This window comes from Netta rufina (assembly GCF_964035555.1).
Source record: "Netta rufina genome assembly, chromosome: 1".
NCBI classification, from domain to species: Eukaryota; Metazoa; Chordata; class Aves; order Anseriformes; family Anatidae; genus Netta; species Netta rufina.
In genome coordinates this window covers 76,388,249-76,415,199 of record NC_140123.1, presented here as the reverse complement: position 1 = coordinate 76,415,199, position 26,951 = coordinate 76,388,249, and the positions used below count along the sequence as shown (strand labels likewise).

At 42.4% G+C, this 26,951-nt stretch overlaps 1 protein-coding gene across 4 annotated transcripts in view; it reads right to left on the bottom strand.

Annotated features, from left to right (window-relative positions):
• Nucleotides 1–13,358: 13,358 nt before the first annotated feature.
• The window catches only part of TBL1X (transducin beta like 1 X-linked), a 200,013-nt gene continuing 186,420 nt past the window's right edge, over nt 13,359–26,951 (bottom strand). For all 4 annotated transcript variants that reach the window (XM_084289294.1, XM_084289296.1, XM_084289293.1 and 1 more), the window contains exons 12-17: nt 25,481–25,602; nt 23,930–24,004; nt 21,295–21,422; nt 19,980–20,145; nt 18,825–18,926; nt 13,359–17,691 (exon numbers count right to left, since the gene is read on the bottom strand). In XM_084289294.1, coding sequence (XP_084145420.1) covers nt 17,665–17,691; nt 18,825–18,926; nt 19,980–20,145; nt 21,295–21,422; nt 23,930–24,004; nt 25,481–25,602 — 620 coding nt within the window. In that variant the 3' untranslated portion in view covers nt 13,359–17,664. The remainder of the gene's footprint in view (nt 17,692–18,824; nt 18,927–19,979; nt 20,146–21,294; nt 21,423–23,929; nt 24,005–25,480; nt 25,603–26,951) is intronic.

Here is a 26,951-nt window from a genome sequence, read left to right as displayed (position 1 = left end):
TTCATAGGTGCAGAGCTGAATCTCACTTCTCCCATTGTCAAGACTCGTAAAACCACATCACTGTGTGGACCATTGCTGACTCCGGAATTTGGTTTGTGCCTAATGGCTCCATGTCATTTCCTTTAACTTTTGTGTGTCTGGGAGAGAGTGTGTGAGACGCAGAGAAATTATGGTTAATGTCTTCATTTGCCTTATAGGAGATGTGTAGAAAGGTATAAAGGCCTGATAAGATTTCAGCAGGAGTATATCTCTGCAAGGATCTATGTTACTTATGTTTCATCTGTTTTCTTTTAATCTTTCTTGTAACCTGCATACGGTAGAAGAGTCTTTTCTTTAATAAACAGACTATTAATATGTTGGATTTTTAAATGTGTTCCCTTGGTTGCCTTGTTTAACATAAAATTCCTCACCCAGATTACAGTTCTAAGAGTTCTGAGATGCGATTTCCAGCCTTGACACTCTAGCAAAACATGAGTGACAGAAAACTTTGACATAAGTACGGATTTTCCCTGCTTGTGTAGAATCTCACTGTCAGTCTTCTTTTTGTTTGTTCATATTAATTTTCAGTTTGCTTTTATCTAGGGAGTTGAAAGTCTTATAAAACAAATTCAGACACAGCCTAGGCTCCATAAACACTTCAGAATAATGGCTCCAGTTCTCTACTGCTCCAAGCAAAAACTACCCTTCAAACTATTTTTTTTTTTTTTAATTTGAATTCAGTTTGATCCTCCTATGTGTACTTGTCTAATAGGATTATGACTGATAGTTGCATTAAGAGATAATATTTGCAAAAAACATTGAGGTGATCTGAGCAGTCGTCAAAATAGAATAAATAGAATCAACAGTTCTTTCTCTGATGTGTCCTCTATTTAATGTCTTCAGCTGCTGAATGGAGAGAGATTAAATCTGTTCTCCGTATCTTCTCAGATACAAATCTATTTTGGTGCAGTGCGCTAAGTACCTATACACATAAAGTTCCCCAAATGGGTTGAAAATTAAGAAAAAATGATGATGATGTCTACCTCTGGCTTTTAACTCCATATCAAAGTAGAAATGGTACAATTTAAGCCTGGTTGCACTGGAAGCTGTTTACAATACAATTTGACAGACAGTTTGGTGAAAGCTCCTCGTCCTCAGCTAACCTCTCTCCCTTCCTTCAGTACGTGGCCAGGTATGGTCGGAAAACAAACTCTCCTTTTTCAAGCCCGTTCATATCCACTTTGGCTGAACTTTCCTGGCTGTTCACACCTTCTTTTCAAGCCCAGTTCAGCCCCAGCTATTGTAAAAAGCATATACATTATTAAAGACAGCTGAAAGGTTAGTGCAAGCATAGCGTGAAGTTCAAGCTGCTGTGTTACTTAGGAGAGTCCCAGGATGGTTAGGCAAGTTGGCTCGGCAGAAACTATACAGTAAAATATTGATTTGCTATTTTAAAGAAATGTCTTATTGAATTAATCATATGATGGGAAGGTGTTAAACAACGAACTGGCAATTATTTAGGCAGGTCATTACAGAGCTGTGTTGGTCTTTAGCAAATCTTTTAAATTGTGCCCTGTGGAAACCTTTGTGGTTTTATAGCTTTACATTCCTATTCTGGTTGTTGGAAAGACTGGCAGATAACCAAAGCTTTATTTTTAAGAGTCAGTATTTTCCCTAGAAATTCTGGTCCTCTGCCTTTACAATGATTTATTTTCTGGCTAAATATGAAGAGAAAGCACGGGGACTTGGGGAACAGATCATGTTGAACCTTAAGAAATAGAGACACGTTTTCTGTGCACTACTCATCGCAGAATGGTTCAAAAGAGCAGGAAAAAGGCGGAGGTGGAATTGTTGGTAAGCCTTTTCAGATGCAAGGGTGTGGGCCAAGCTACCAAACCCTAAAACCAAACAAACGGCCTCTGGCTTCATGGGAATAATCCTGTGGCACAGAAGCACTTGGGAGGTGATGGGCTGTAGCAAGAGGCTCTGCCAGAGGACTGGACAACTAAGCTTGCTCATTCATCTCCCTCCTTTTGCTGCAGCAGGGTGTATGTGGGACACAGAGAGACAGGCACCCACCCATGTGGCAGACCCCAGGCAGCGCTTTGCTCCCTGCCGTTTCTCAGCCTTTCAAGGCTGTCCTTGAGATGTGTGCAGTATTTTTATGTATCAGCAATCCAGTAGGGTGTCATTGTGAAAGATTAGGGCTCATTCCAGCACTGAAGGCAGACAAGTAAGCTAAGTCTGGTGCACTGAGATCTTGATATGGAGCACAGCAGAGCAAACCCATGGCGTTTTTTAACTCACAAAAGAAGTGGGTGTTGAGTTTTCCTACCTGCTGCTCCCAGCCTCTGGTGGATGTACATGAGGTGTGCATTCCTCCACAGCTTAACACAGGGTGATAAACACTTCTGCTCGTTTACCACCATGACCACATGTGATTTCAGCCTGCACAGATCTTATTGTTGCCTTACCATATAACAACTCAAGAAAAGCATTGCCTTCTCCAAGCCTTACAGGTGTGCCTGGCTCTTTCTGTCTGGAGTCTGCTTTCAAGGTAAACCCCCGGCAGTGCTTCCTTCATGCATATCATGGACCAGCCTCCCAGGTTTGCTTTTGGGTGAAACAAAGTGCCTGCGCCAAGGGTCAGCGAGGGCACACTATAGACACCGTGTCCTGTACAGGGTAGCTGGAACAGCACCCCAAACACTACCTTCTGAAATGTAACCTCTGCTGACAGGAGCCTTGTGGTTAACCACATCTGATTTGGTGCAGCGTGCTAAGTACCTATGCACATAAAGTTCCCCAAATGGGTTGAAAATTAAGAAAGTTCCCTAAATGGGTTGAAAATTAAGAAAAAATGATGATGATGTCTGCCTCTGGCTTTAACTCCATATCAGAGTAGAAATGGTACAATTTAAGCAGAAAAATATCCTGGTTCTCCTTTAGATGATCTGTATCTGCATAGTCATCATATTGTGTTAACTCTGCATCTGAACTTCAAGCCTATTATGGTACAAAGGGCTGTTTCAAAGATGCTTATTTTATGAGCATACAGGCAGGCTGCTTCTAGTGCCTGTGGGAAGTGCTTGTCTCTGACACGAATATTTGCCTTCTAAGGTACGATTCAAACGTGACTCGGATTAAGGGGGAATGTCAAGACAGAAGTCAATAGATGCAGACAGAGTCTATGGTCTTCATTGGATACTGACTGTGGGAGTAGTTCCCTTAGCACAGGACATCACTTCGTGAGCAGGAATATTGAAAAGTCTCTCTGGAGCAGCAAAGGGTGACTCAGAGGAGAAGTAAATGGGGAATGAGATAAGATACCATCTAATAAAATGTGTGTAGCTGAAGTACTATGTTTTGGGAGTACAGCAACGGTCAGTTTTAGCTTTATTATATTTTGGACACATTTGAGCACAACAAAACCCTCCTGAATTTATTGAAGGGAGAAAAAATAAAATAATAATAATAAAAAAAGTTGAATCTGTGAACTGAAATAAAATTGATGTACTGGAATCTCATAAAGAAGATATCTGTGCCTACGGGGCAGTCAGTACAGCTGAATTCCCTCTATTTAACACTCTCCTCACCTTCCAACTATCTCATCAAATCCAACCATTCTCTGTATTGACCAAAAGTTACTTTTAAGCCCTCAAAGGTAAGATGCAAGCTTCCAGGAGAAGTGTCCTCTCGTATCCTGCAATACTCTCTTAAACACTCCTAGATTTCCTCTGTTGGTGGAAGGGGACGCATGGGCCTGTATGTGACCTGCCAGTCTCATACACTTAATTACAGAAAGGACCAGCAGGCGCTAGGATGTTTTCCTGTGTGCTATGTAATTGTAAGCCCTAAGAAGATGTTTTGCAGTTGATGGCATTTCTGGGGAGAGGGTTGAAAGGCAGAAGGGATGGGCGACCTCACTGGAGTTCACCCCAGCCCATGGGACCATCTCAATTCGGTCAAGCACAAAACAACTGAAATGTCCATGAGACCCGAAGGCAGCAGCCACACATAGAAAAGCACGTGTTTCTAATTGACATAGAAAGATTTATGTCTTGGAGGTAGCAAGAACAGCTATAATTCTCAATTTGAATGTCTCCAGAATTAGGGAGTGTTTAGAGCCCTGGGAATTAGTTCAGGCTTCTCCATATTTTGCAAGAGTGTTTTTTTTTTGTGGTTAGTTGATGACAAAACTAAACAGATCTGATGGGCTCTTTCAATACCTTATATATCATGTGTGTTTTCACAAGTTATTATGGGATAAGGCATGTTCAGGCCAATCATATTTATTGGGGCATTAATTAATGTGATCACTTGGTGACCCTAATATGTTGTTAGCTATATTTGCTTCTCCATGACTGCATGGCTGACCCTACATTTATCTCATTTTTTCTACCAAGTACCTTTTACAAGCAGAATGAGAGGTAAAAATGCAAAATTATGTTAAAGATATCCTAGAAAAAGGTATTTGTTAGTTAACAATATTACAGTAGGGGCCATTTATGCCCAAATGACTATCACAACCTTAGCTGTAGAAAAAGCTAGCATGTGTCTGGAAAATTGGAGAAACATAAAACCAGTCCATGGTGTTGTAGCTGGAGTTTGGCTTGGTGAAAGCCAGGAACTGTACTGAATGATGCACTGAGAGTATCATAAATGTGGAGCAAATAGGAACGCCGGTTTGTGTGGGTGTTTACACAGAGCATGTTTTTTGAAGTAAATATGGACTGATGATAATGAGGGAGAATTCCTAGGCAGGGAGTTACCTGTGCATCGTGAGGAAACAAGCACTTCAGAGTGAAAGTGTCCTAACTTTCCCTTTCCTCCCTCCAGAGTGAGTTAGCATCTGATTAAGGTGAAATGAGCAGTCCCACTGAAATGAAAATACCCTATGATGTTGAATAAGTGATGTGTTCTGGGTAACATCCAGACAAGATTAGCGTTTTGCAGACAGAAAGTCTCAGCCACAAAACGCTGTGAGGGTTCCTTAGTCGGAATGTTCACTAAAAGTTATTTCAGTTGCTGTCAAGCATGATGTGATCTACTGCTGCTAAAGACCTTGGCTGATAGTATTTTTTGCAGCTACTCAGCAGACATTGAGTAATAGTCTAAGTGATAGCTTTTCTCTCCCAGCAGGTACTAGTAGCTCTCTACGCAACTGTGAGTTTCTCCTTATACTTACTTATGGAAAACCTTCTGAGGAAAGAATGCAGCTTTTACATAGGGAACTGTACAGAGCTGTTTTGAATTCACATTTCCATTTTGTTTAACAGGTTAAAATTCTGGTGACTAGGCCAGGGAAATGCTCCAATGTTTTAAAAGTCAGTTGTGGGTTAGGAAGAGATTCAGTCCTTGTCATTCTGGCATGAATCTAGTGTTACTTTAGTGGGGGTCTGAAAGCCCTTGTCATCAGGTAACACTGCTTTGGCTTCCTGGCAGACAGCCTGCAGTCTTCACCCAGCTCCCAGAGCACAGGTGGGAGCTGCCCTGGGGCCACCTTTCCTGGTCCTTTCCTCAGAGGCAAGAAGTGGATCTCCAGATCACACACCACTGTCCTGGCCTGGAGCAGGGGCTCACCAGATGATCTCCAGAAGTCCCCTCCAACCTCATCCAGTCTTGTGATTCAAAGCCACCTGTGATATGGGCTCTCACCCCGTTAGGTCTCTGAATTCGCTTAGGAAAATAGGAGAGCAGATTGTTTTGTGCCTCACGTGATGGCTGTCATCTCAGGAAAGGAAGGGAATCCCTGCTGGAAATGTGGGTCTGCTCTGGTTAGAAACTATTATTTGTAACAAGTGTGCGTGTTAGCATGTGTCTCTCTGTAAGGCCTCTGAATGAAAAACATCCTGTTATTTATATTTATGAATATAAGTATGGTATGATCTTAACCTGAATGAAAACTGACAACAGGAAAATTTGCCCTTTGAAGCCTGAATAGAAAAAAATTGATTTTCTTTTCTTCCTTTAAGGTAAAAATAATATTTATATAAACATAACTGTCAATTTGTGAAATGATAACCAGTCAGTTGAAAATGTCAATAAGCCAAAAAAGTCTACCAAGTAAGCTGTGTTGCCTGAATACAGTAGAAAGACATCAGTGAAATCTACCTACATGTTCCCTGGAAAAGAGGCACGCTGTATGAAAGGACTCTTTATCATCCGTTAATGAATGAGAAGATCTGCAGCTAAGATAAACCTGAGAGAGCTTTCAGGACACTGCTTCTCCCTGTAGCAGCAGAAGTGGGGGTCCTACCACACGCTTCTCATCAGGCCTTGTTACTTTGCCAGGGTTCACCAGCCTCAGTGCTGCATTCCCAGCCCTGGTGGCAGGGGAGAGAGCACAAGCACATGGTGGAAACCATCCAGTGATATGAAGGGTTTCTGCTGCTCCTTCATCTCTTGGATGCTGGGGCTGGCCATGTTTTGGGGTGCCAGGAAGCCTTTTAAACTTTCAGGCTTCTCCACAGGGGAAATCTGTATCTTTTCAAGATCAGGGCCGTGGCCTGGGGAGGCTGGCATGGCAGTGGCTCACACAGCCTGTGGCTCTGCCTGCTGTGGTGACCCACACTGAGCAGCAGTCACCCTTGTGCTCTGCCACCCTGTTGGGATGAGGTTCAGGCTGCCGCTGCCATCTGCCATTGCTTCTGTGGTGAGGACACCGGAGCCTAAGGGCAGGGAAAGAGTCGTGGTAGCTTGAAATGGGTTCCTTCTGTCAGGAGAGCAGGATTGCGGTGTGTCTGTAAATACAGACAACCTTGGCTGGCCAAGCCTTGCCCTAATCTGGCTTTTTACCAGCTTTCCTCTGCCTGCCGTGAACCACTGAGCACTTTTATGTGGCGCAGCTCCTGCTGCTCCTGAGAGGTGCACGCCCAGTCATGCAGCTGAGACCCTCCTCAAAAACCTTAGCAATGGGTAAGACCAAACGAGGTCTTTTCTTAAGTGCTTACTAAGAAAGCTAGTTTTTAGACACATGGATTTATAACAGTGAAGTGTGTGTTTTTGTGCAACACGAGGAACCAGCTGTGTTGGTTGGGCTGTCCTTGCAGTGTCCTGTCACCTCAGAGGATCTGCTTGGGTTTTGCCGCAACAGAAGGTCCCAAGTGAATTTCCTTGAGGAAAAAAAAAAAAAAAGAGAAAAAGGAAAAGAAACACAATCCCACATCTCTCTCCTTAGGCTAAAGCACTTGAGGATATACCGCATTTTATGGGGCAATGAGGCAATGAAAGAGCTCTCTCCTAGCCTGCCCCAGTCATGCGCCTCCATGTGACGGCCAGCGCGGCCTCCTCCTCAAAGCCGCTTGCTCGAGGCACCAGACACAGCGTGCCAGTGAGCGGGGACATTCCCACAGCCCTGCTGCACGACCCCATCAACAGCCCCATGCTGCTCACTGGGTGTGCAAGGCTGTCGGTGCCCCTGTGAACGCAGTCACACCGAGAGCAGCAGGACAGAGGCTGAGTGAGGAGGCCTTCTACAGGGATTTTATAGTCTAAGAGCTAGTATCACCAGATTCTTTCATATAATGCTTTAATTTTAAAAGAAATTATGCCTATGTTGGCAAAGTACCTTTTGATAGAGACAAGAGACTGTAATAAGTACCTTTAAATGTAATAGAGCCCTTTCTCTTTTGTTTGATAGGTTCTGATGCTAGCACAGTTGAGGTCCACCTCTCAAGTGAGCTATATCACTTAAATGGTAAGAGGCTGATGTTGAGTAACTGGAAAACTGTGAAAGGCATGAGTGGGTGAAGACAAAGACAGCCACAAGGATGTGAGAATTGCTTCCCTGTTCTAGAGGCACTTATCTTCCAGCAGGGCCAGGATGCACGAACAGAACTGCTGTTCTTGCCACCAAGCCAGTTCCTCTCCCTCTTGGTGTGCCTCTGTTGCACTCAGAATTAAATCGTCACTGGGCCAAAAGGAGGGAGGAAAAAGCAATGCTGACCTTACAGGCTGTTGGTAGTAGACCCTTTACTCCAGTTGGGCACCGTTGTTTTTTATGGAGGAAGCCTGGGGAGTGCTTGGCCACCCGGCACAGAGGGGGCCCTATGCTTAGGGCTCCTGCCTGGGCTGCAGGAGACATCCCGAGTGCTGCCTGAAAGTAAGGCTGTTGGCTGTGTGGCTGTAAAACCTGATTTATTTATTTATTTATTTATTTATTTATTATGACGCCCATGAGAAGTATTAGTTTTATTCGTACAGAATGGGGAAAAAAATTTGAAATTGCAAAATATTTCATTTTCTCCCACACACAGCCTGTCTGACCTCCTTGCTATGTGAAGCTGTTGTGTAGCTTCTTCTTCCAGAATCAACTATACTAAATATAGACTTCAGTCTTCATGATGTAAGCAAATAGACAACCCTTATATTGCAAGGAGACCAGAAATACCTGAGCTGTAAGTAACCCAGGATGATCTAGGCGTGACCCTGACTGTCTGAAAAAGTACAGTATATACGCATAGGCTTGTGGCCCCTGCACTCCTGTTCACCTGTGACCTTGATCCAGCCTAACCAGAAGGATATTTCACAGCCATATAACACTACCTAAATGCAACAAGGCACAGGTGAAAGAATATTTATTCATGGTGGAGCAAAAGGGTTTCATTCAAAGTGCTGCTTCAGTGTAGTAGTGTCATCAGAGTTAGGTTTCAGTATGCTCCCTAATTTACTGTTGTTCTGGTATTTTAGCAAAAGAAAAGGAGCTATTTTTGATTTTGTGCATCTTGTTGCAATACTGGGTGACAAAAATGCTATACATTGCTTTAGCTTATTTTACTAGGATATCACAAAATAGATACACATTTACTGCATTCATTTTATTCCAGGTGAGATGCCAGTCATACCTCTAAAATTGTGGGATTGCCCGTTGTCCCGGTCCTGTAGAGACTTGCGAAAGAAAATGAGAAATATTCAGGCGCACTACACAAACAACACATATTTCTGCAACACTCTCTCACACACACATACACACATGCCTAAATACTCCTTGATTTTTAGCACTATAACATCGTAATGTCTGATGTTGGCTGAACTACAAGTTACATTTGTTGGTAGAACTTTTTTGAGGTTCTTGCCCAAATATTAACAACTTTTACTGAAAAAAAAAGAACAAGCAGAAGGCACTAGTGAAATGATAAGCAAAGTTTCTGTTTACCATAACTTAAATTTTCATTAAAATACATTTTTCTAACACTCCCCCAAATACCCTTCAAAAACTCCATAAAAAATCCAGCAACGTTTTCTCATTAAATTGACATTGCTTTGTCTCCTCTGCATTTTTTCAGGGCCGTTATCCAATGACAACTGTGGTGTTTTGTTTTGTTTTTGTTGTTGTTGTTCATTTTTGTGTCTCTGGTGGTTTCAGCCAGCCCAGGCAGTAATTCTTAGTTGGACCTTCAAAAGGCTACTGTAGGAAATTTGGTCAGGCGAAGCAAGTCCAAAGGAGAAGTCCATCTTAGAAAAGAATCCAGGCAAACTGTTCTTTCTGTACAATAATATCTTCCCAAGCCCAAGGCATAAAAGGGCATAGCAAGGAGAACGACAGTGTTAACAAATACAGTCAAATTATTTTAAAATGTTAAAATGTTTTAATTTTAAATTTAATTTTAAATTTAATTTTAAATTTAATTTTAGTTTGGGAACTGGTCAGCTCATCTTTCCACTGAAGGCCACGCTCAGGAGCAATGAGCCTCAAGCCTTTTGTGGTTCAGAGAGTGGAAAGGAGTAGTGCAGTGGTGGTGTGTAATGAGACAATGAGATGATTTTTTTTTTTTTCTGTTCTGCTGGAGATGCTGCTGTGAATTCTGTTCCTACTGGAATGGATTTGGCTCTAGAAACAGTTCTGTGTTTTTTTTTTTTTTTTTTTTTTTTTTTTTTTTTTTTTTTTTTTTGTTCTTTAAAGTAAATGTTATGTAAATACATGTTGTCTCCTGGGAAAGCTGTGGGACAAGCTCTCCACTACTCGAGACTGCACATAAGCTGGCTCCTCTCTCCCCACCTGAGCTGTGATCATTTCTGCTCATTTCATTAGTGCTATGGAAAGAAAAAGCAGGCAGCAAGTTGCTGTTTTGTTTTGATAAGTACAGCTTTTATTGGTAAGGGGTCTTCAGTGATGTATGTTATTAATCTTCACTAGCCTCAGGAGGGCTCTTGGACCTTCTGCAGAGATGAGAAATGGTGGCTATTCCCATACAAACACTTCCATTTTCTTGGAAAAATACAACTGAATCTGTAGAAATTTTGCAAGCACAGAGTCTGTTTATTTGTACCAGGACAATTTAAAAATTTTTCTTTATGAGATCTTGGATTTTCTGTGTCACAGGCTGATCTTTCCTGTCTGTGAGAAGATTTCCATAGATCTTACCCTAACCTGGAAATGTCTCTGTGCTGAAACAGGCCCAAGTAGGATTGCCATTTGAAAAGCTGGTGGATTAGGAAGGTTTGATTATTAATTGCTTTGATCTGTATTCCCTGACCAAGTCATGAGGCTCAGACCTTTAATGTGGCTATAAAACACAGTGGGTGTCTGTGTGGGTGTGGGCTGACCGAGCCTCGGGCTGTCTGCTCGTGTCCTCCTCCGTGGAGGAGGGTGAGTGGGCGGACGATCAGACATGGCCGTGTTACTGGACTGCAACTGCTCAAGCTTCTCCCCTGACCAGCCTCTGGGAAAGAAGCTGACAAGCAGCCGTTGTCCAGGACTTAAAAGAGTGGTAGTGGCAGCACTCTACAGACTTTTTCCATCAGATTGCTCTTATTCTCAGGAGCCTGAGATCCCACCACTGTAAGGGTCGTAAGTAACTGGAGGTGTTCTCTGCACTTGACACCTCTGTCAGTCCCTCCGGCAGGACACCGCAGCTGCAGGGATTGCAGGAAGTCTCAGAAACCCTTCTAAGGGTTCGACCTTTCTGCCTTTACCTCTGCTGAGAAACTGCTGAGAGATTTTCAGCAACTGCAACGGTGTGTAGGGGTGCAGTTCTCTCCTGACTCCACTGACTTTTAGAGGCCTGGAAAAGTAAGCATGAGTTTTTGAAGTGCAGGACATCAGTGCTCAGCTTGAAGCCTTTCTTGTTGCACATTTCTTACTGTGATGAATCACTCCCATGAAGGACTGGGATGCCAATTTTGTCTTGGTTTGTAATGGAAAGGATTTGGAAAGAGATGAGCAGAATCTTTCCTTGACCTATTGTATTGCAATAGATACCAGTGATTCACACAGTGAAGTCAGGGCTGCTTCTTTGAAGGTAGAAGTTGGACGTTGCAGCAGGAAAAGAGGCTGTAGCTGTTTTCCTGCAGTTATTAGGTTCTGTATTCTTTCAGTTTTGTGGATACATTCAAAAGGAAGTAGAAAAAAACTATCTCTAAGGAAGCAAAGATCTTCCTTCCTGTTGGAAAGAGTCAGCAAGGATGATACATTTCTTGCCACGTGAGTCATTTCTTCACTGGAGAGACTTCAGTGCTTTAAAAATTGCTTTCCAGGGCATGGAGCTTAGATATGAATTTGTGTGGGCTTTTAATGGATGACATTGATCTTTCCCTTTATGGGAAATGATACAGAAAGATGGCAGGGAAATAAGTGGTTTCGAGTGCCGTGCTGTGGTATTACACCTTCCCTGAACAGGCTTAACAAATACCTTTTTATTGTGTTGCTCCCTGACAAGAGCGAGAAGCAGGTGCTTAGGACTGCTCAATGCTTCCAGTGTTACTTGCCAAACAGTTTACAGGCTAAGTAAATATTTGTAGGATAAAGAAAGGAAAAACAGCTTTAGTTTTAGTTTTGACAGCAGTGCATTTTCTTGAAACACGCCTGGAAATGATGTGACTAAAAGTAGGACTATAACATAGCATTTATTAAGAAGCAGGTGAAGTGACAGCTTTTATGCAGCACTGTGTGTTAAAGCTCTAGACCCGCAGTGGCTCACTCTTCTCCGTAGCTCTCTTGCTCTTTGAGAAACTTATGAAGAGTGCAGGTGGTTTGTGGTTGCATGAGAGCTGAACTTATTTGCCCTATTGCATTCAACTCAGACAGTTACAGGGAATTAATTGTATATTAATGCTGTACAAATCTCAGGGCATGAACTGAGACAAAAACAGCATTATTTTCTCTTTTTTGAATATTTGGTAATGTGGTAACATGATGATCATGCCTAGAGAAGAGACGGCTCCGGGGAGACCTTTTAGCAGCCTTCCTGAACCTAAGGGGGGCCTGCAGGAAAGCTGGAAAGGGACTCCGTGTCAGGGGGTATGGGGATAGGACAAAGGGTAATGGCTTTAAACTATAACAGGTTAGACTTATATTAGATACAAGGAGGAAATTCTTCACTCAGAGGGCAGTGAGGCCCTGGCACAGGCTGCCCAGAGAAGCTGTGGATGCCCCATCCCTGGAGGTGTTCGAGGCCAGGCTGGATAAGGCTTTGGGCAACCTGGTCTGGTGGGAGGTGTCCCTGCCATGGCACAGGGTTGGAACTGGGAGGTCTTTAAGGTCCCTTCCAACCAAAACCATTCTCTTAGAATCAGCAGCATACTGTTTTTCCTAACACTTGACTCTTCACAAATACTGCATATCAATTCTAACTTAAGACTTTAGGTCCTTAAATACCCAAATATTAGATGATGTGACACATAAGACTGTTTGATCTGAGCATTAGAGCATGCTGACTCTTGACAATCTTTAAGCCTTAGCTTAGGCAAATGGTCAGCATGGTACACGGTCACAAAGCAAAAAATCCACATGTACTGTGGGTCCCATTTCTGTGGAATAAAAGTCACGCAACACTCGTCCTGTTGAAGCTAAGAAACCCCACCATATCCGTGAGCCATTGGCGCTGTGAGCCCCGGGCAGACAGCGCTGTCGGAGGGACAGGCTGCAGGAATCCCGCAGTCCTGGGGCTGGTGCCTGTCGGAGGACAAGGGGACCCTCTTCGAGACTCCTCTGATTATGGCTGAGCAGAGGGACCAAAGCCCCACTGCATGAGCTGGAGTATGCCGGAGTCCTTCAAGAACCTCCAGCTGCCCAAGCAAGGTTGAATTTAAAGCCTTGACAGAGCGAAGAAAAGATTAACAATTCGTTTAGCTCCACCATGAGTCCCATTTATTTTATCTGGAGAAATTTCCTTGTGAGGAAACTTTTCTTCCAAGTACCATAATTCAGTCTTACTTAGATCAGTTCCTTACCATTTAAGCTGCTCAATGCCTCGTACTGCACTTTTTACTTGCTCCTTTTAGAAGAAAGGACGTCCAAAAATGCGTAATTGGGGTAAAATGAAATTGGAACAATGACCATGTTATCATTTACTCACCCGACCCCAGCTCTTAAACACAGGATGCAAACCAGCAGAAAGAATAAGGAACAACACGCACAGAATTCTCTAATATCAAAATATAGCAATTTATTCAAGACACTGAATATGATCTGTTGATTCTCTCCTTAAAACAAATGAGCTACAATACACAAGGTGAATTTGAAGAAAGTGTGGGTGGGGGAGAAACAAAATAAGGGTTGATGTTGTTTCAACAGAACCTGGGAAATGCTGAAATGAGAACCAAGTCTGGCTGCAAGTCTGACACAGACAATAAAAACTGCAGAAGCCAGAATTCAGAATTTCAGTGAGTGGCTGAAAGAACATTTCTGCAATTGACAAAGAACCACATCTTTTAAAAAGGCAAAGGGAGGAAAAAAGGAGGAAAAATTAAAAAGGGAAAAAGAAAAAAGAAACCCAAAAACAAAGCAGACCCTTACATTTGACAAAGTGCACTTCACTTGGCTCTAAAATTAGCTATTTTTCTCTTTTTTTAACAAATTAAAAGGAAATTTCTAAGATGTAGCATGGGGTTAATGTGTGTATAACCCTGTAAGTCAGGCCCGTTAGTGCCCCATAAGGGACCCAGTGTTTGCTACATAAAAGATCCAGTATCCTTCTAGCCCACAGAGTTGAGTGGTTTTTCAGAAACTTTTTTTTTTTTTTCACTTCAAGGCCAGTTCCAGGCAGCCAGCAACGACAAAAATCCAGTAAGCCTCTTGATGTTTCACAATCCTGTTCGGTCACTTCATTGTTTTGTTTTTCAGTTTCTCTTCCATTATAAAGAGCCATGAACAAAATGATCAAAAAGCGCTGGGTGAAGCCCTGCTGAAGCCCACCCGCCTGCTGCCTCTCGCCGCTCTGTCCAGGGGCGGTGTTGGCCTGGAGGTGCTGCTGCAGCAAGGAGGAAAGCGAGAGCTCCCCGAGGGCAGCTCCAGGTTTCGAGCTCCACCTGAAGCCTGGCGAAGCTTTGCTCTCCCCACTGCCCACGTCCCAAAGAAAGCAGCCCACTAGGCTAGGATTAGACTTCACGTCTTCAGGCTTCCTTAATCTCAATAGCTGCCCTCGTTGCGCCTGAAGACTGTCTACTACTACATCTTTGATGGTTTTCCTGATCTTTAGGGTCTTGTGGACGGGATGAGAGGAGAATTTTGTTAGTTTCTCCCGTATGCTGCTTTCCTATCTGACGGTCCGCCCAGAGACCTCCCAGGAGGGCAGCCTCCCTCACGCCCAGGTTTTGCAAATCGACTGATCTTGAAACCTGGCTGCTCTTGGCTTCTTACCTCCACGCGGACTGGCAGGGGAAAGACGATGCTCTCACCGACAGCGTGGGAGAAGGACAAAGAAAGAAGAAGCACGCGTGCTGAACCCCCTTGCGTTACCTGCAGCAGCTGCTCGTGGCACGAGACACAGTGGGGGCTGTGCATGGAGGCGGCCGTGGGGCAGAGCCGAGCTGGGGCTGGGCTCGGATCTCCTTGATCCCCGAGGCCTGGCCTCTTCAGGTGCAGCACAAGGCAGAGCCCAGCCCCGGGCCCCGTCCATGCCACCCCCACTGCCTGCGGGCCGGGAGCTTCTGCGAGTTGCTCTCAGGAACGCCACTCAGAGGCAGCTTAGGGGGCCAGCCACGGATGTGCAATGACTCTACTCAAATCGTCAACCCAGCTGCGCTTCAGAAAGCCATGTTAAGCCTCTGTATTCAGATTCAAGCCTCTCTCCTAGTGAGTACTCTTTTTATAAGTAGTGACTTTAAATTAGCAGGTGTGCTCGTTGTTACAAACCAGTGCAAAACTGTGCCGTGGTCACCTACAGCCACGCTCTTGGAGCAGAAGGCTGAAAACAACACATAGACACATTTAACACCAAAAATAATCCCTGGTACCTTCCAGCGTCCAATTCTTTGATATAAATTACAAACAAGCCTAACTGTAACTAAGAACCAGAATCCTGTGTGACCGTTTTCCCCTCAGGACCAGGTAACCCTGTTAGCTGTTACTTATTTTCATTATTTTCTCCTTCCCCAATGTGTGTCTCTAGGAAAAGCAGCTGAAGCTGGCAGTGGCAAGTTCCACTGAAAGGACTAAGAAGCTGTAAAGATATGAAGTGTAAAGAGAGGAAAACACAGGAGAAAAAATGGACATACAACTTCCCTGATGCCGTGATGCTTGGCGGGTCTCGCACCACCAGTTCTGCACTGGGGCTCTGGTTTTGCTCTTGCTCAGATCAAATCACCACTTCGGCAGCTGTGGTCAGATCAAAGGGAAGATTCTGTGAGAGAAGTGGTGACTGGGTGGGAATGTGCTGTGATTCCAAGGGGGCTCTCTTGCTTCCTTTTCTCCATCCTACAAATCCTAGCCTGCAGGCTAGAGGAGACACCAGTCTGAGGATTTGTCTAAATAATGGCCACCACCACCCCGAGGCTGCCTTGGAGTTTCCACCAACTTCAGTTAACTCTGCCTTTGGCTTTCCTGTGGCTTCTCTGGATCCATCGTTTGCTCTTGCAGTACAGAAATCTTCGGCAGGCATCACTGCGGATGTCGAGCTCGCAGCAAGGAAATCGCGTCCCAGCCGACAGGTGGTGCTTTGGAAGTCTTTGTTGTCATTCCGATCGTTTCACCCACTGTAAGTTCACAGTGGTTTATGTGTTGAGAAATAGGTTATAAATCACGTCCTCGCCTAGTGGAGAGCTCTGCGATGTCTTCTGAGCACCCCACTGAGGACATGCTTGAAGCCAAGCCTACCTCCAGAGGCAGGCCCAGAGCTTTCCCCGCCAGGCGGGGAGCAGGCAGGGCTGAGGCTGACAGCAGCACGACGTACCGCCAGCCGCGATGGCAGAGCCCAGCTGTAGGTGTGCGCTGACCAGAGCTGGCTGGGAGCTTGGCACGAGTCCACGCGTAACAGCGACAGGCACAGCCAGCACGTTTGGTCCGACTGGTCCCATCAAGTCACTGGTGAAACCCCACAGGCTTACTGGAACAGAGACAGCTGCGTGGGTGAGTAGAGGAGGACAGCACTGCCCGCCAAACGCATCTTCTGCGTGAAACCTGAACCGTCTCTGGAGGGAAGAAGATGCACGATTGTGTTCCCCTGGTCACCAAGGATAAACACAAATATGCACTCGAGAAAATGAATGCTATATTTATGGTCTCAAACTTACGGATTCCTTTTAGTAAGTGTACAGCATCAAACAGCCACAGAAATGGAATGAGACCATACAAACGTCTGGCTGCTGGAAGAGGTCTCAGTAAATGACGGGCATTTATTGTATCAAATAGCGTTTTGTCCTACAGCACTTTCTGAGAGAGAAGAGGAAAAGGATACTGCATCTTTCATGCTCCTTGGACTCTGTGTCATTCTTTCTGCTTGAATTACACAACTGGTCTACATTTGGTGGCCATTTTCGGCTTTTAAAACTGTGTTTAACATAAAAAATATTTTTTTTCCAAAAATACACTGGGTTCTTTCTGTTAAAAGTCATCTTTCTCCTGTAAAAATCTTCCCCAGCACTGCATTCTTATATAAAGCACTTATTACACAATTTGCTGAAAGTGCCCTTGAGACGCTAAGATCTGAAGCATGGAGGATTTTTTTTTCTTTTAAACGGAGAGAAAGAAAGGAAAAGAAAGAGAGGAGAGGAGAAGCAGTCTGTCAAAAATTTTCATTGTCATGTCCACCTGGCTGCATCTACTATGGGCATACAGGGAAAAAAAGAAAAAAAAAGGGCAAGAAGAAAGAGGAGAAAAAAAGGAAGGAGAAGTCGGGAGTGGAAGGGAGAAATAAAAGGAAAACAAAAGTTTCATCCTAAGCCTGGGATCCTCCAGGCTGTAATATTCCAGCTGATAGAAAAAACACTGAACAAAAAAAGTAGTCTAGAAAATAGAAAGTGTTGTGATTACAAAGTTGAGCATTTCATCAGTACAAACTGGTCTTTGAACGTCCTTTGGGAGAGCAACTGTAGTGTCCAAATTGGAAGGAAAAAATACGACACCGCATGGAGGAGGATTTTTTTCCCTTTTGGTTTATCACAGCATTTTTCTTTTTTTTATTAATTTTTTTTTTGGCACAGCTTTTTTTTCCCAGCCATCAGAGCAAGTTCTCAGACGCAAACCAAACAGTGCAATGCCTAGCTGGTGGCTTCATGCTTCCAAGGCTGAATGTTCCAGGTGGAAACCATTCCCTCCCCCTCTGAAGTGACTGTGTTTTTACTCCTTGATGAAGGTTACGGACAAAATACTAGACACCTGTGGCCAGGGAGAGTTGGTTTCACAGTACACTCTAACTTTGTTCAAGTTCGTACAGTTCTGGAGCTGTTAAGAATAGTTTTGAAGAGTGCTTCTCCCCACACATTCACTGCTGGTCCATTTGAAATTTCTTCTAAAACATTTCACTTTTACTTCCGCAGATCTAGAACACAAACCTAGAGAGAAAAGACTCGGGATTAAGAACCATTTCAGCAGGTTAGTTGGAATTCCTATTTATGTACAGCCCAGTCCACCAGCTGATACAGTCAGCTGTACGCTAAGCTATCCCAAGCTCCACATCAGCCTGTCTCAGTGCCTGTTTCCATGCACACAAGCAAGAGAACAAGCCAACATGGGAGAAATCAGAGATGAAAAACGTACATTAAGCACCTAGCTGGGCTTTCCTTAGATTACAAACAAGCACTCTGGTGGCGCATCCCCGACAGGACCATGGGCATTATTTAGTTGCCTAAACACTTCAGTTTTTGAAGTATTTCCAAAATACATGCCCAGGCCTGGCAGGTGTGATCCAGGACCTACGGCAGGCACATGCCCATTTGGAGCAGCTGTTGGGAGCCAGGCATGGCACCATTTCAGATGGCACAACTCAAGCAACTGGATGATGTTGTAGGTGTACCGTACCCTTCATTAAAAACAGCTGAAAAATATTGCTCTAGAGTTATGCCAGCCAGACACATTGCAGAGTTATTTTGAAAGCTGTATAGTGTGTTATAACATGTGTGTCCTTTACAAGCTGATCATGCTATAACTGAAATTTTTATCAAGTAACTAACAGAAAAAAATAGTATGTAATAATCAGTGTCTTTACAGCAATACTTCTTTACCACAAGATGAAATCTTTGGACATCATGCTGCAAACTTCCTCCTTCAGCTACTATTCAAGGCTGTATTTCTTCTGTGGGGTAGGACTAGAAAGCCCCAAGACAACTTTTATTTGAAAGTTGCCTGCTGTGATCTTCAGTACGAACAGACAGATGAGAAGAGTAATGATAGAAACAACACTATTGTTGTTCTTATCAAGTATGCATTTAAATTTATTCCCATCTTCAGCAATATTCACCAATTCCAGAGGCACTCTTCATTTCCAATAAAAGTACCACCTCCCAGTATTCAAAGCCTTTCAAAGCAGGAGCATTTTTAATATGCTCCTACGAACTACTCATTTCTTTATTGAGCTGTCTACACCTTGAGCACTATCCAGAGAAGGCAATGTGGTATCTGCTTTTTTTTGGACACTCTCCAAAAGAGCAACCTTCACCCAGCATTTACAGCGTGTAAAGCTTCTTACCGATCCATCTGATGCGCTTGCTCCCACTTTGTCTCCTCTAGCATTCCAGCAGACTTCAAAGATGCCTCCGGTGCCTCGGTAGCTATGTACTAGAGTTCCACTCTACAAAGCAAAACAGCGTGCAAACATTCAGCATGGAAGTTCCCCTTTTTCTCTGTAGTGTGGCACTATATCAAAGAAATGACAGTGGTGGCACGTGCGAGCTACTCATATCACCTAACTACCTAACTACAGTCACCTTGGTAAGATGCTCAAGTTAGGAAACTGGTCTTTGATACTGGAGAGAGACAAGCTTCTCCAGAAAGCAATTTACAATATGGCTCTCAAAAACACATATTTTTGTCAACTCTGTAGCAGTAAAGCTGAGAGTGTTAGCTGTGGGAGTTAAGCTGAGGTGTTCTCTAAAGTTTATTGCTTAATCCAGCTGTTAGGCATTGATATCCTAAATTAAGTCTGTGAAAGCATAAGGCAGTTCTGGCAACACTGTGAGAGAGACTGAGGCTTCCCTAAGTTCTTCATGCAATCTCCATCTCCATCTCCATCTCCATGCATAAGATCAACCTAACAGGAGAGCTTCCAGTTTCTAAGTACATGCAGATCACGTACAGAGCACTTTCAGGAGAAAACAACTGTGTGCAGGAAAGCAGAGCTCAGTTCTTTTAGCTTGCTCCCAGTGCTTACCACCTACTACGTAAGAACTTCCTGGGACTAGGAAGAAAAAACACCAACTGCCCCACTCTCCTCCAGAGTATCCCCAGTGCCCGGGCTGTATATCCTTTACCTCACTGCCATAAGGAATAAGCCAGGTGCATCAGACTGGCATCTGAACTCAGCTTGTTACTAAATGTAAGAATCACATATTCGTACAAACCAACCCTGATCTTTGCTCCACAAAACTGGCAGCACGGCGTGATGTGGTTATTTTCATGTATGCTATTGCTTTGGCATACAAAGAAGCTTTAGCAGAATGTTCTGCGCAGTCACCTCACTCCACCTGAGTGACTCAGCTGTGCTGCAATTGTTATCGGTCAGTACAATCAGGTTCACCCAGGCTAGCAGGTCACGCACTGCCGAGGTGCATGTATTTTCCATTTGGGATTTTGCTATTAATGTGTCAGCTAAAACAGATGTGCTTCGTGTGACTCAAAACAGTACCTGAGTATTCCATATATGGACACATTTGTCAAAGGACCCACTGGCTAGATATTTTCCATCGGGACTAAAAGCTACACTGTAGACAGGCTCTTGATGTTTTGTTAGCGTATGGATGCAGACTCCTCGGTCAACGTCCCACAGCCGAACAGTGGAATCAAATGAAGCACTGCAAGATGCATTGAACACAAGACATGTTTTAATTTGTGTGTTAATCCATTTGCAGTTTGATGCTGTAAACATTTGAAGAGAATACCACAAGATTTTTTTGGCTAAGCAGAAAATGTTTTAAGCAGAAAAGCAGAACACTGTAGACTTTCTGTTCTGAACGATAAGAACTGTTATCTACAGAACCGAATTCTTACATGTGAACCCTTTAACTAGGGTTAACATGTAAAGAGGGTATTTATTGTACAGGGGATCAGATCACAAGCCCAAAGAGGGTCACACTCCTCTTTCTGAGATTCTGTCTGCTATTATTCAGGAGGGTAAAAGACATATTGTCATTAATAGGATAAACTGTTCTACAGAAATTTCAGTCCTTAATGACTTTACTATTTAATAAATTATCATTCCACAATTTTCTAGAACTGTGGTTCTTTTCATTTTGTTTCAGTGCATTTTTTTTCCCCAACAATCTATTTAAATCCCCAACTGTGGGTTTAGAGAAAAGCTAGGGAAATAATTGGTATTAAAAATGATATTAGAAGAACAACTCCAAGAAATCCAAGTTCTTCCCTGTCTACTCTCAGACTGAGGAGTAAAATACATAAAAATCAACACAATTCTTAATTCATAAACCCATGGTACTACCATCAATTGGCATTCTATGAGTAAACATATTTCCTAAACTCAAAGAGTTATGAACAGATTTTAAAGGGGAATTTTAAAGATTATCCACGCATTTCTTGATTAGTTAACAAGACTGTAAAAATTGTCAGTATCTGCTCAGGTGATTTGCATGACCCTTGTTGGAACACATTCCAACTGGCTTAGTGGGCTGCCATCTGTCTCACTAAACACAGTCATTCATAACAACTGGATGCTGGATGTGAAGGTATGATGCTACATTTACAATCTTTTTTATTAAGACAGCTAAAAAATTAAGTATCATATGACTCAATTCTCCCCTTTTTCATCTTTTTCAAATATGATTTTTCTCCCTTTGTAACCTCCCTGATTTACAAATATTTTTAATGTTATCAGCAGATGGCTTACTAGAATTGTAGACAGGAAGACTGACAGCAAGGCAATGGTGGAGTTACACATCAAAAAGACAATTCTTTTAGGTAAGAAACAGGGTAAGATTTATTTTTACCTTGCTAACATGATGTTGGAGTTTGGGTTGCTGGTGCCTGGTCCTGTAGGACTCCATTTGATAGTATAAATCTCTTTGCTGTGAGCCTGAAGGTCATGTACACAGGTATCTTGCTTCATACTCCAAATCTAAGTCAGGGTAATTATGAAGGGGGAAAAATGGCAGTGTTAATCTCAGCTGAACTATTTCAGTTCACTCCATGTTTTTCTTGCCATTTTTAAATGTAATATCTTGAAACACACGTATACACATAAACATAACCTAATCTGAATTTATTAATACAGCAGCTTGGCACCTACAATGCACATATTAGAATAACCCCATTTGGGGCAAGTGCTACGCATGGAATAGTACTTATTCAATAGATCAGAACTGAATAGCCACTGTACTGTCCATAGCCTATACTGGTATTTTCATACAGAAGCTGAAGGTTTTCTATTTAGAGAGGCTTAACTTGCAATTTAAGTCACCGATTACAATAGCATTCACCTTAAAGAATGAGAATAAAGCGGTTTGTAACTGCTTAGAACCTAACAATTTTCTCTTATGTCAGTCAGCAGCCAGGGCAGATTTTCCTATTCCTCCCGAACTCTGTTTGTTTTCCTGGTGTTTTTAACAGCTTGGATGATGGAACAAGATCAGCTACGTATGCAGTATTACATGGCCAAATACTTTGGAAAATGGTATGAGACAAAGAATATGCCCAATAGAGAAGACAGGTAATTTAGTAAATCTTAGAAAACTGAGGAAACAAGAATAAGTGAATTCACAGCAGGCCAAATAACTCAAAATTGGTCAGGCAGTTTCACAAAGATACCGAGAATGTAGGAAAAATTTAACTCACTTGTTATAAATCTGTACTATGAGGGAAATGATATGCTCTAATGCTGAATTTTCGGCAGCATACCCGTCTGCTTTTGGAAATGTTACAGGAAGCTTAAGCATATTCTATGGCTAACAGGCAGTATGTTCCAAGAAGTTGTAGAAAAGTATCAAATACTCCAAAAAAGAGAAAATAAAGAAGCCAGAGAAGACTAATTTACAGAGGAAACGGAAGAAGAATTGCCTGAATTGCCTTGCAGTGTCCATTACTGCAAGGTGACAGAGGCCTTCAGCTAGGCCAGTGACAGCAAACCATTAACTCTGGTGCCAAATTCAGTGGCCAGAAATTTGAACTGGTACCAAGTCACAGTGTTTTTTGAAACACATCCTGTGTGGAAATGGGCACCAAAATATGTGCTACCCCTGGGTCAGAATGTTTTAGCAGGATATTATCGGTCACTACAAGACTGAATTGTGGTAGAATAACAAACGAGGTGCTCTCCTTGTGTATCCCTAGTCCTACTGTCTGTAAATTTCCAGTTCTCTGAATAGTCTGGAATAACGTATCTAGAAACTGGAGGGATTAAGATCCCAGAGAGTATGTGGCAAAGGCAGAGAATGGAGCAGAACGTACCACGTGGCTACATATTAAGAGAAAACATTCCTAACTGCAGTGTTGACCTAGCTCTTATCTACATTTGCAAGTTTTGCTGTTCTGTTTCCACTCTTACACACAAGCTGTGTGTGTACTAGAAATGCCTCTTGCTTTACCTGTTCCAATCAGCAGTGGAAAGAGATATGAGCCTTAATTAACACAACCATGCTATGAGAAATCTGTATTACAGAACTCTATTTGCAGAACTGTATCTTGCCTGGGATGTTTGCTTTGCTCAGAGGGAACAGCATACATCAACAGCAGTGGTGGCCTAGCTCTGAAGTCCAGCCGAAGGGCTTTGCTGCTACGATATACAGCTATTCCTATACACAGACTTCATCTAATGCAGCTGGGGAGGGAACGAGACCAAGAGGAGTTTGGGCTTTAGAGCTCTAGAGTGAAAAGCATTTTGGCAAGCCCAGACTCTCCCCGCATTAGCAATACTTTGCTGGCACAGTGCAATGGCCCAGTTGTGCTGGTAGAGCAGCCTGTGCTATCTCCCAGCCAGATGGATCCCTCTACCTTCAGGCACCTAACAGAGGCATGTAAATCAGCAGTGTAGCTGCCTTAGGCTTCCTGTACAGGTAATGGATAAGGATAGGCGTCTTCAGAGAGCACTTCAGATTTTTTGCTGGGCTCTGAATATGTATGCCCCACTGATTAGTCCAAGGCTTTACAAAAAAAAAAAAAAATAATAATAATAATCAGATGGCTCCAAAGAAATTACTTTCAGACAAAAAGACTCTAAAGGGAAAAGTGTTTATTTTTATTTTTATATTCTTCTCAAAGATTAACCAACAGACTGCTTTTTGGTATAGGGAGTGAGCTTCTGCTGCCAGGCAAGTAGCTGTATATATCTATATATATGCATAGATATGTATGTATATATCTATATCTATGTGTATATTTAAGCTGTGAATATTCTGTGACAGTGACATATCAGTCACTTGACACTTATCTGGATAGGATATTTCAGTTTTCCCAGTGACTGCTTCTCTATGTTTAATCTTTTACATTGGCTTTAAGAAATACAGGATAAAGTAAAATTATTGTTCACAAAGAGTTTTAAATCATACAGTATATCATTCCAGAAAAGGTAAAAAATAGAAATAACCTTTTTCTTTACTTTTTCAACATCAGGAATGGAAATTATATTACCTTTAATGTCATATCATCGGAGCAAGATGCTAGTAGCATGCCAGATGGGTCCCACTTGATAGCATTAACCTCGTTCTGAAATAAAGAGCGATTTTATTAAGTGAATATTCAGGTTACCTGCATGGTACTGGGCACCCAGCAGAGGGCACTCGTGGTTTATGTCTACAGCAAGTTAAACTGCAAACTACAGCCCCCATCGCTCTGGGAGTGAACAAAGAAGTGCTGCTTCCATAACATGCTATTTAAACATCATCTAGGAATTGTAACCGCTTTGTGTTTGTGGACAATACATACAAACAGTCTTCTCATATGTGTTCTAGTACAAAGTCTTTCATGCTTCTCAAATGCTATGATTTAAATAAACCCTCAAACCAGAGAGATTGATGACAGTATTAACCTATTTTTAAACTGAGGTATGTCTTAGGTTAATATTCTGTAGATCTCAGAGATACAAATCTATAATAAAAAAATTGGGGGGGGGGGGGGCATAAAGTTTTACTGAGTTGATTATTCTTAGTATTGCAGCAATACAACAATACAGGTCTCTATAAAAAGAGCTGTATGTGTAAATGAAATCCAGCAGGGAATACTGAATATTTTATGACTCTTTCCAGATCAATTTTTCTAGCACTTCGTAATTAAGTAAGCCTAATGTGTCCCCTTGGTAATCAGGAAGTTTTCTTTGCTTTTTTTTCAGGGTCACGTATATGTAGTAACACTGGGAAAGAAACATTCCACAAAGAGGGAAAATACTGTTTTTTAAAAAGCATAAATTGGCCCACTGAAAACAATCCTGGAAGATATGTTAATTTTATTTGATCCACTTTACTTGTTTCAATTATCATTAAAAGGAACTGTACAGATATTTGAAGTCAAATTTTGGTCCATGTGCAAAATGCTGCGTTTCATATAATCATAAAAACCATCATTCTGTTGGTAGGAACATACAACCTGTCACAAAATATCAGTGCATTATTATTTTAACCACAGACAAGCTAAAGGTCTCAGGATGCACAATTTTTCCTCTGTGGGGAGACAGCAAGGTCTGGACATTAGTATTTAGATTGCAGGTCAGTATCTGATAGCAGTTTTTGCATGAATGAAAGAAGGAAAAAATAGCCTTTGACAGCCATTAAATACTAAAGAAAAGAGGCACAAAATACAGCTTAAACAGATATTAGATGTAATAGATTCTAAAACTGAACAACGACTGGAGGTAAACTGCTCTCTCATTATTCATAGCTCTCATTTACTAAGGAAAATACACCAGTGGAAAACAAAACCTTATTTATTTATGTGCCTTCAGTCTGCAGCTCGTGCTACATATAAATAGTCTCATTGTTTAAGCTGCAGGTTTTGCCTCCTACGATGATTTAGAACAGTTTATCCCTTCTCACAGGCAGTGACTCACTCCTGAAGAATACGCTTTTAGGAAAGCAATGGGATATAACACCTCCAGTGCTAGAATGCACCCTGCAAACACATCAGCTGCCATCATTGTTACATGCAGCTATGACTTAACCACCAACAGTTTGGACTTCTTAAACTTACTGTGTGTCCTTGAAAGGTTTTAACAGGGCGATCACAGCTAAGTCTGCATACGTGAATGCACATGTCAGTGCTGCAGGAGGCAAAAGTAGTGTTGTTCTGCCAGTCTACATCCAGAGCAGGAGCTGTGAAGTACAAACAACAGAAGGAACATTAGGGAACACAGCAAAGAAACAGTCAGCCCAAATCATTTTCCTTCTGTCACCCATCTGGATCACAGGGACTAAAAACTAGTCCCTTGGCCTGTTACCTGCAACTAGTTACAGGGATGACAGGGAGTGCCTGAAAGGCACCATGTTTTCTCTTGCAGTTGGATAAACTGGTTGATTTGTACATCTATTCGTGAATCTTTTGGGTAAGAGTGGGCAACACCCTTCCACCCTCCTTGCATTCCTCTGTAAGCCAGTTCTACAAAGCAGCTGGAAGAAAACTAATTCTGAAAAAAGGGGATGATTTCAGCTGGGGCTGGGTTGAATCAGCACATAAAGTGGTCCTACGAATTCCAGACACAGCATACAGGAGGGAGAAGCAGCATGTGGCCATCTTCCTTTATACTGTATTTATGCACCAGCAAGTGCAAACCTGTTGTTCTGTGAAGACACATGTATGGATCAGTAACATCTATGTTCAGTTTAATTTGTCTGGGAATTGATTTAAAATAGGTACATTGGTCAAGACCATCTGAAATCAGAGGTTGTTTCCATAGTGGGTTTGGCATTAATGAAGATTGAACTAATGAAACTTTGTACACAGGTAGCACCTAAACATGTAACCAGCACCTGCGTGCAACACACACACTTTTCAAAAATGTAAAAAAAACACAAACTTTTACAGCACTTCACTGCAGACTGAAAGCATGCACAAGAGCAGGTGAGGACTCCTCACACACAGTTTGCTTGTGCTTTTTCCCCCCTACCCCCCAAGAAAGAGTTTAGCTGCCCTCCAGAGGATAACATAAGACATGCTGAAATACAGAAATCGCCATTTTCTGCACACTCTGGTGAAAAGCAGATGCGTCAGAACGAGACCACCATTTAGATAGCAAAGTTGAATCTCTTCCTGGCAACAGCATAATGGAAGTTTATCATTAAAATAAAATCAAGAAATGCCTTACTCAAAGACATTTAGAGAAACACTTTTATAATACAGAAGTAAAAAGATACCTGTTCTGCCAAGCCTATTATATTTAAATGCTTTTTTCTGTTCTGATTTTCATGAACTGCAGAGTGAGATAGAACCACATCACCTTCTGAATCATCAGATAGCTCTTTAAGTGAGAACTGAGGGCTGAAACTGTATCATATACTAATATTTTCTAGAATACTAATGAAAAAGCCCAATACATCTCCATGACAGTTAAGGAATTTCTGTATTGCAGAACTATAAAGGAAATTTGTGTGAGGAAGGCAGATTACTTCTGAGATTTCCTATGAACATGAATGAGCATCAGGAACAGCAAAGGATTTTGTTTCTC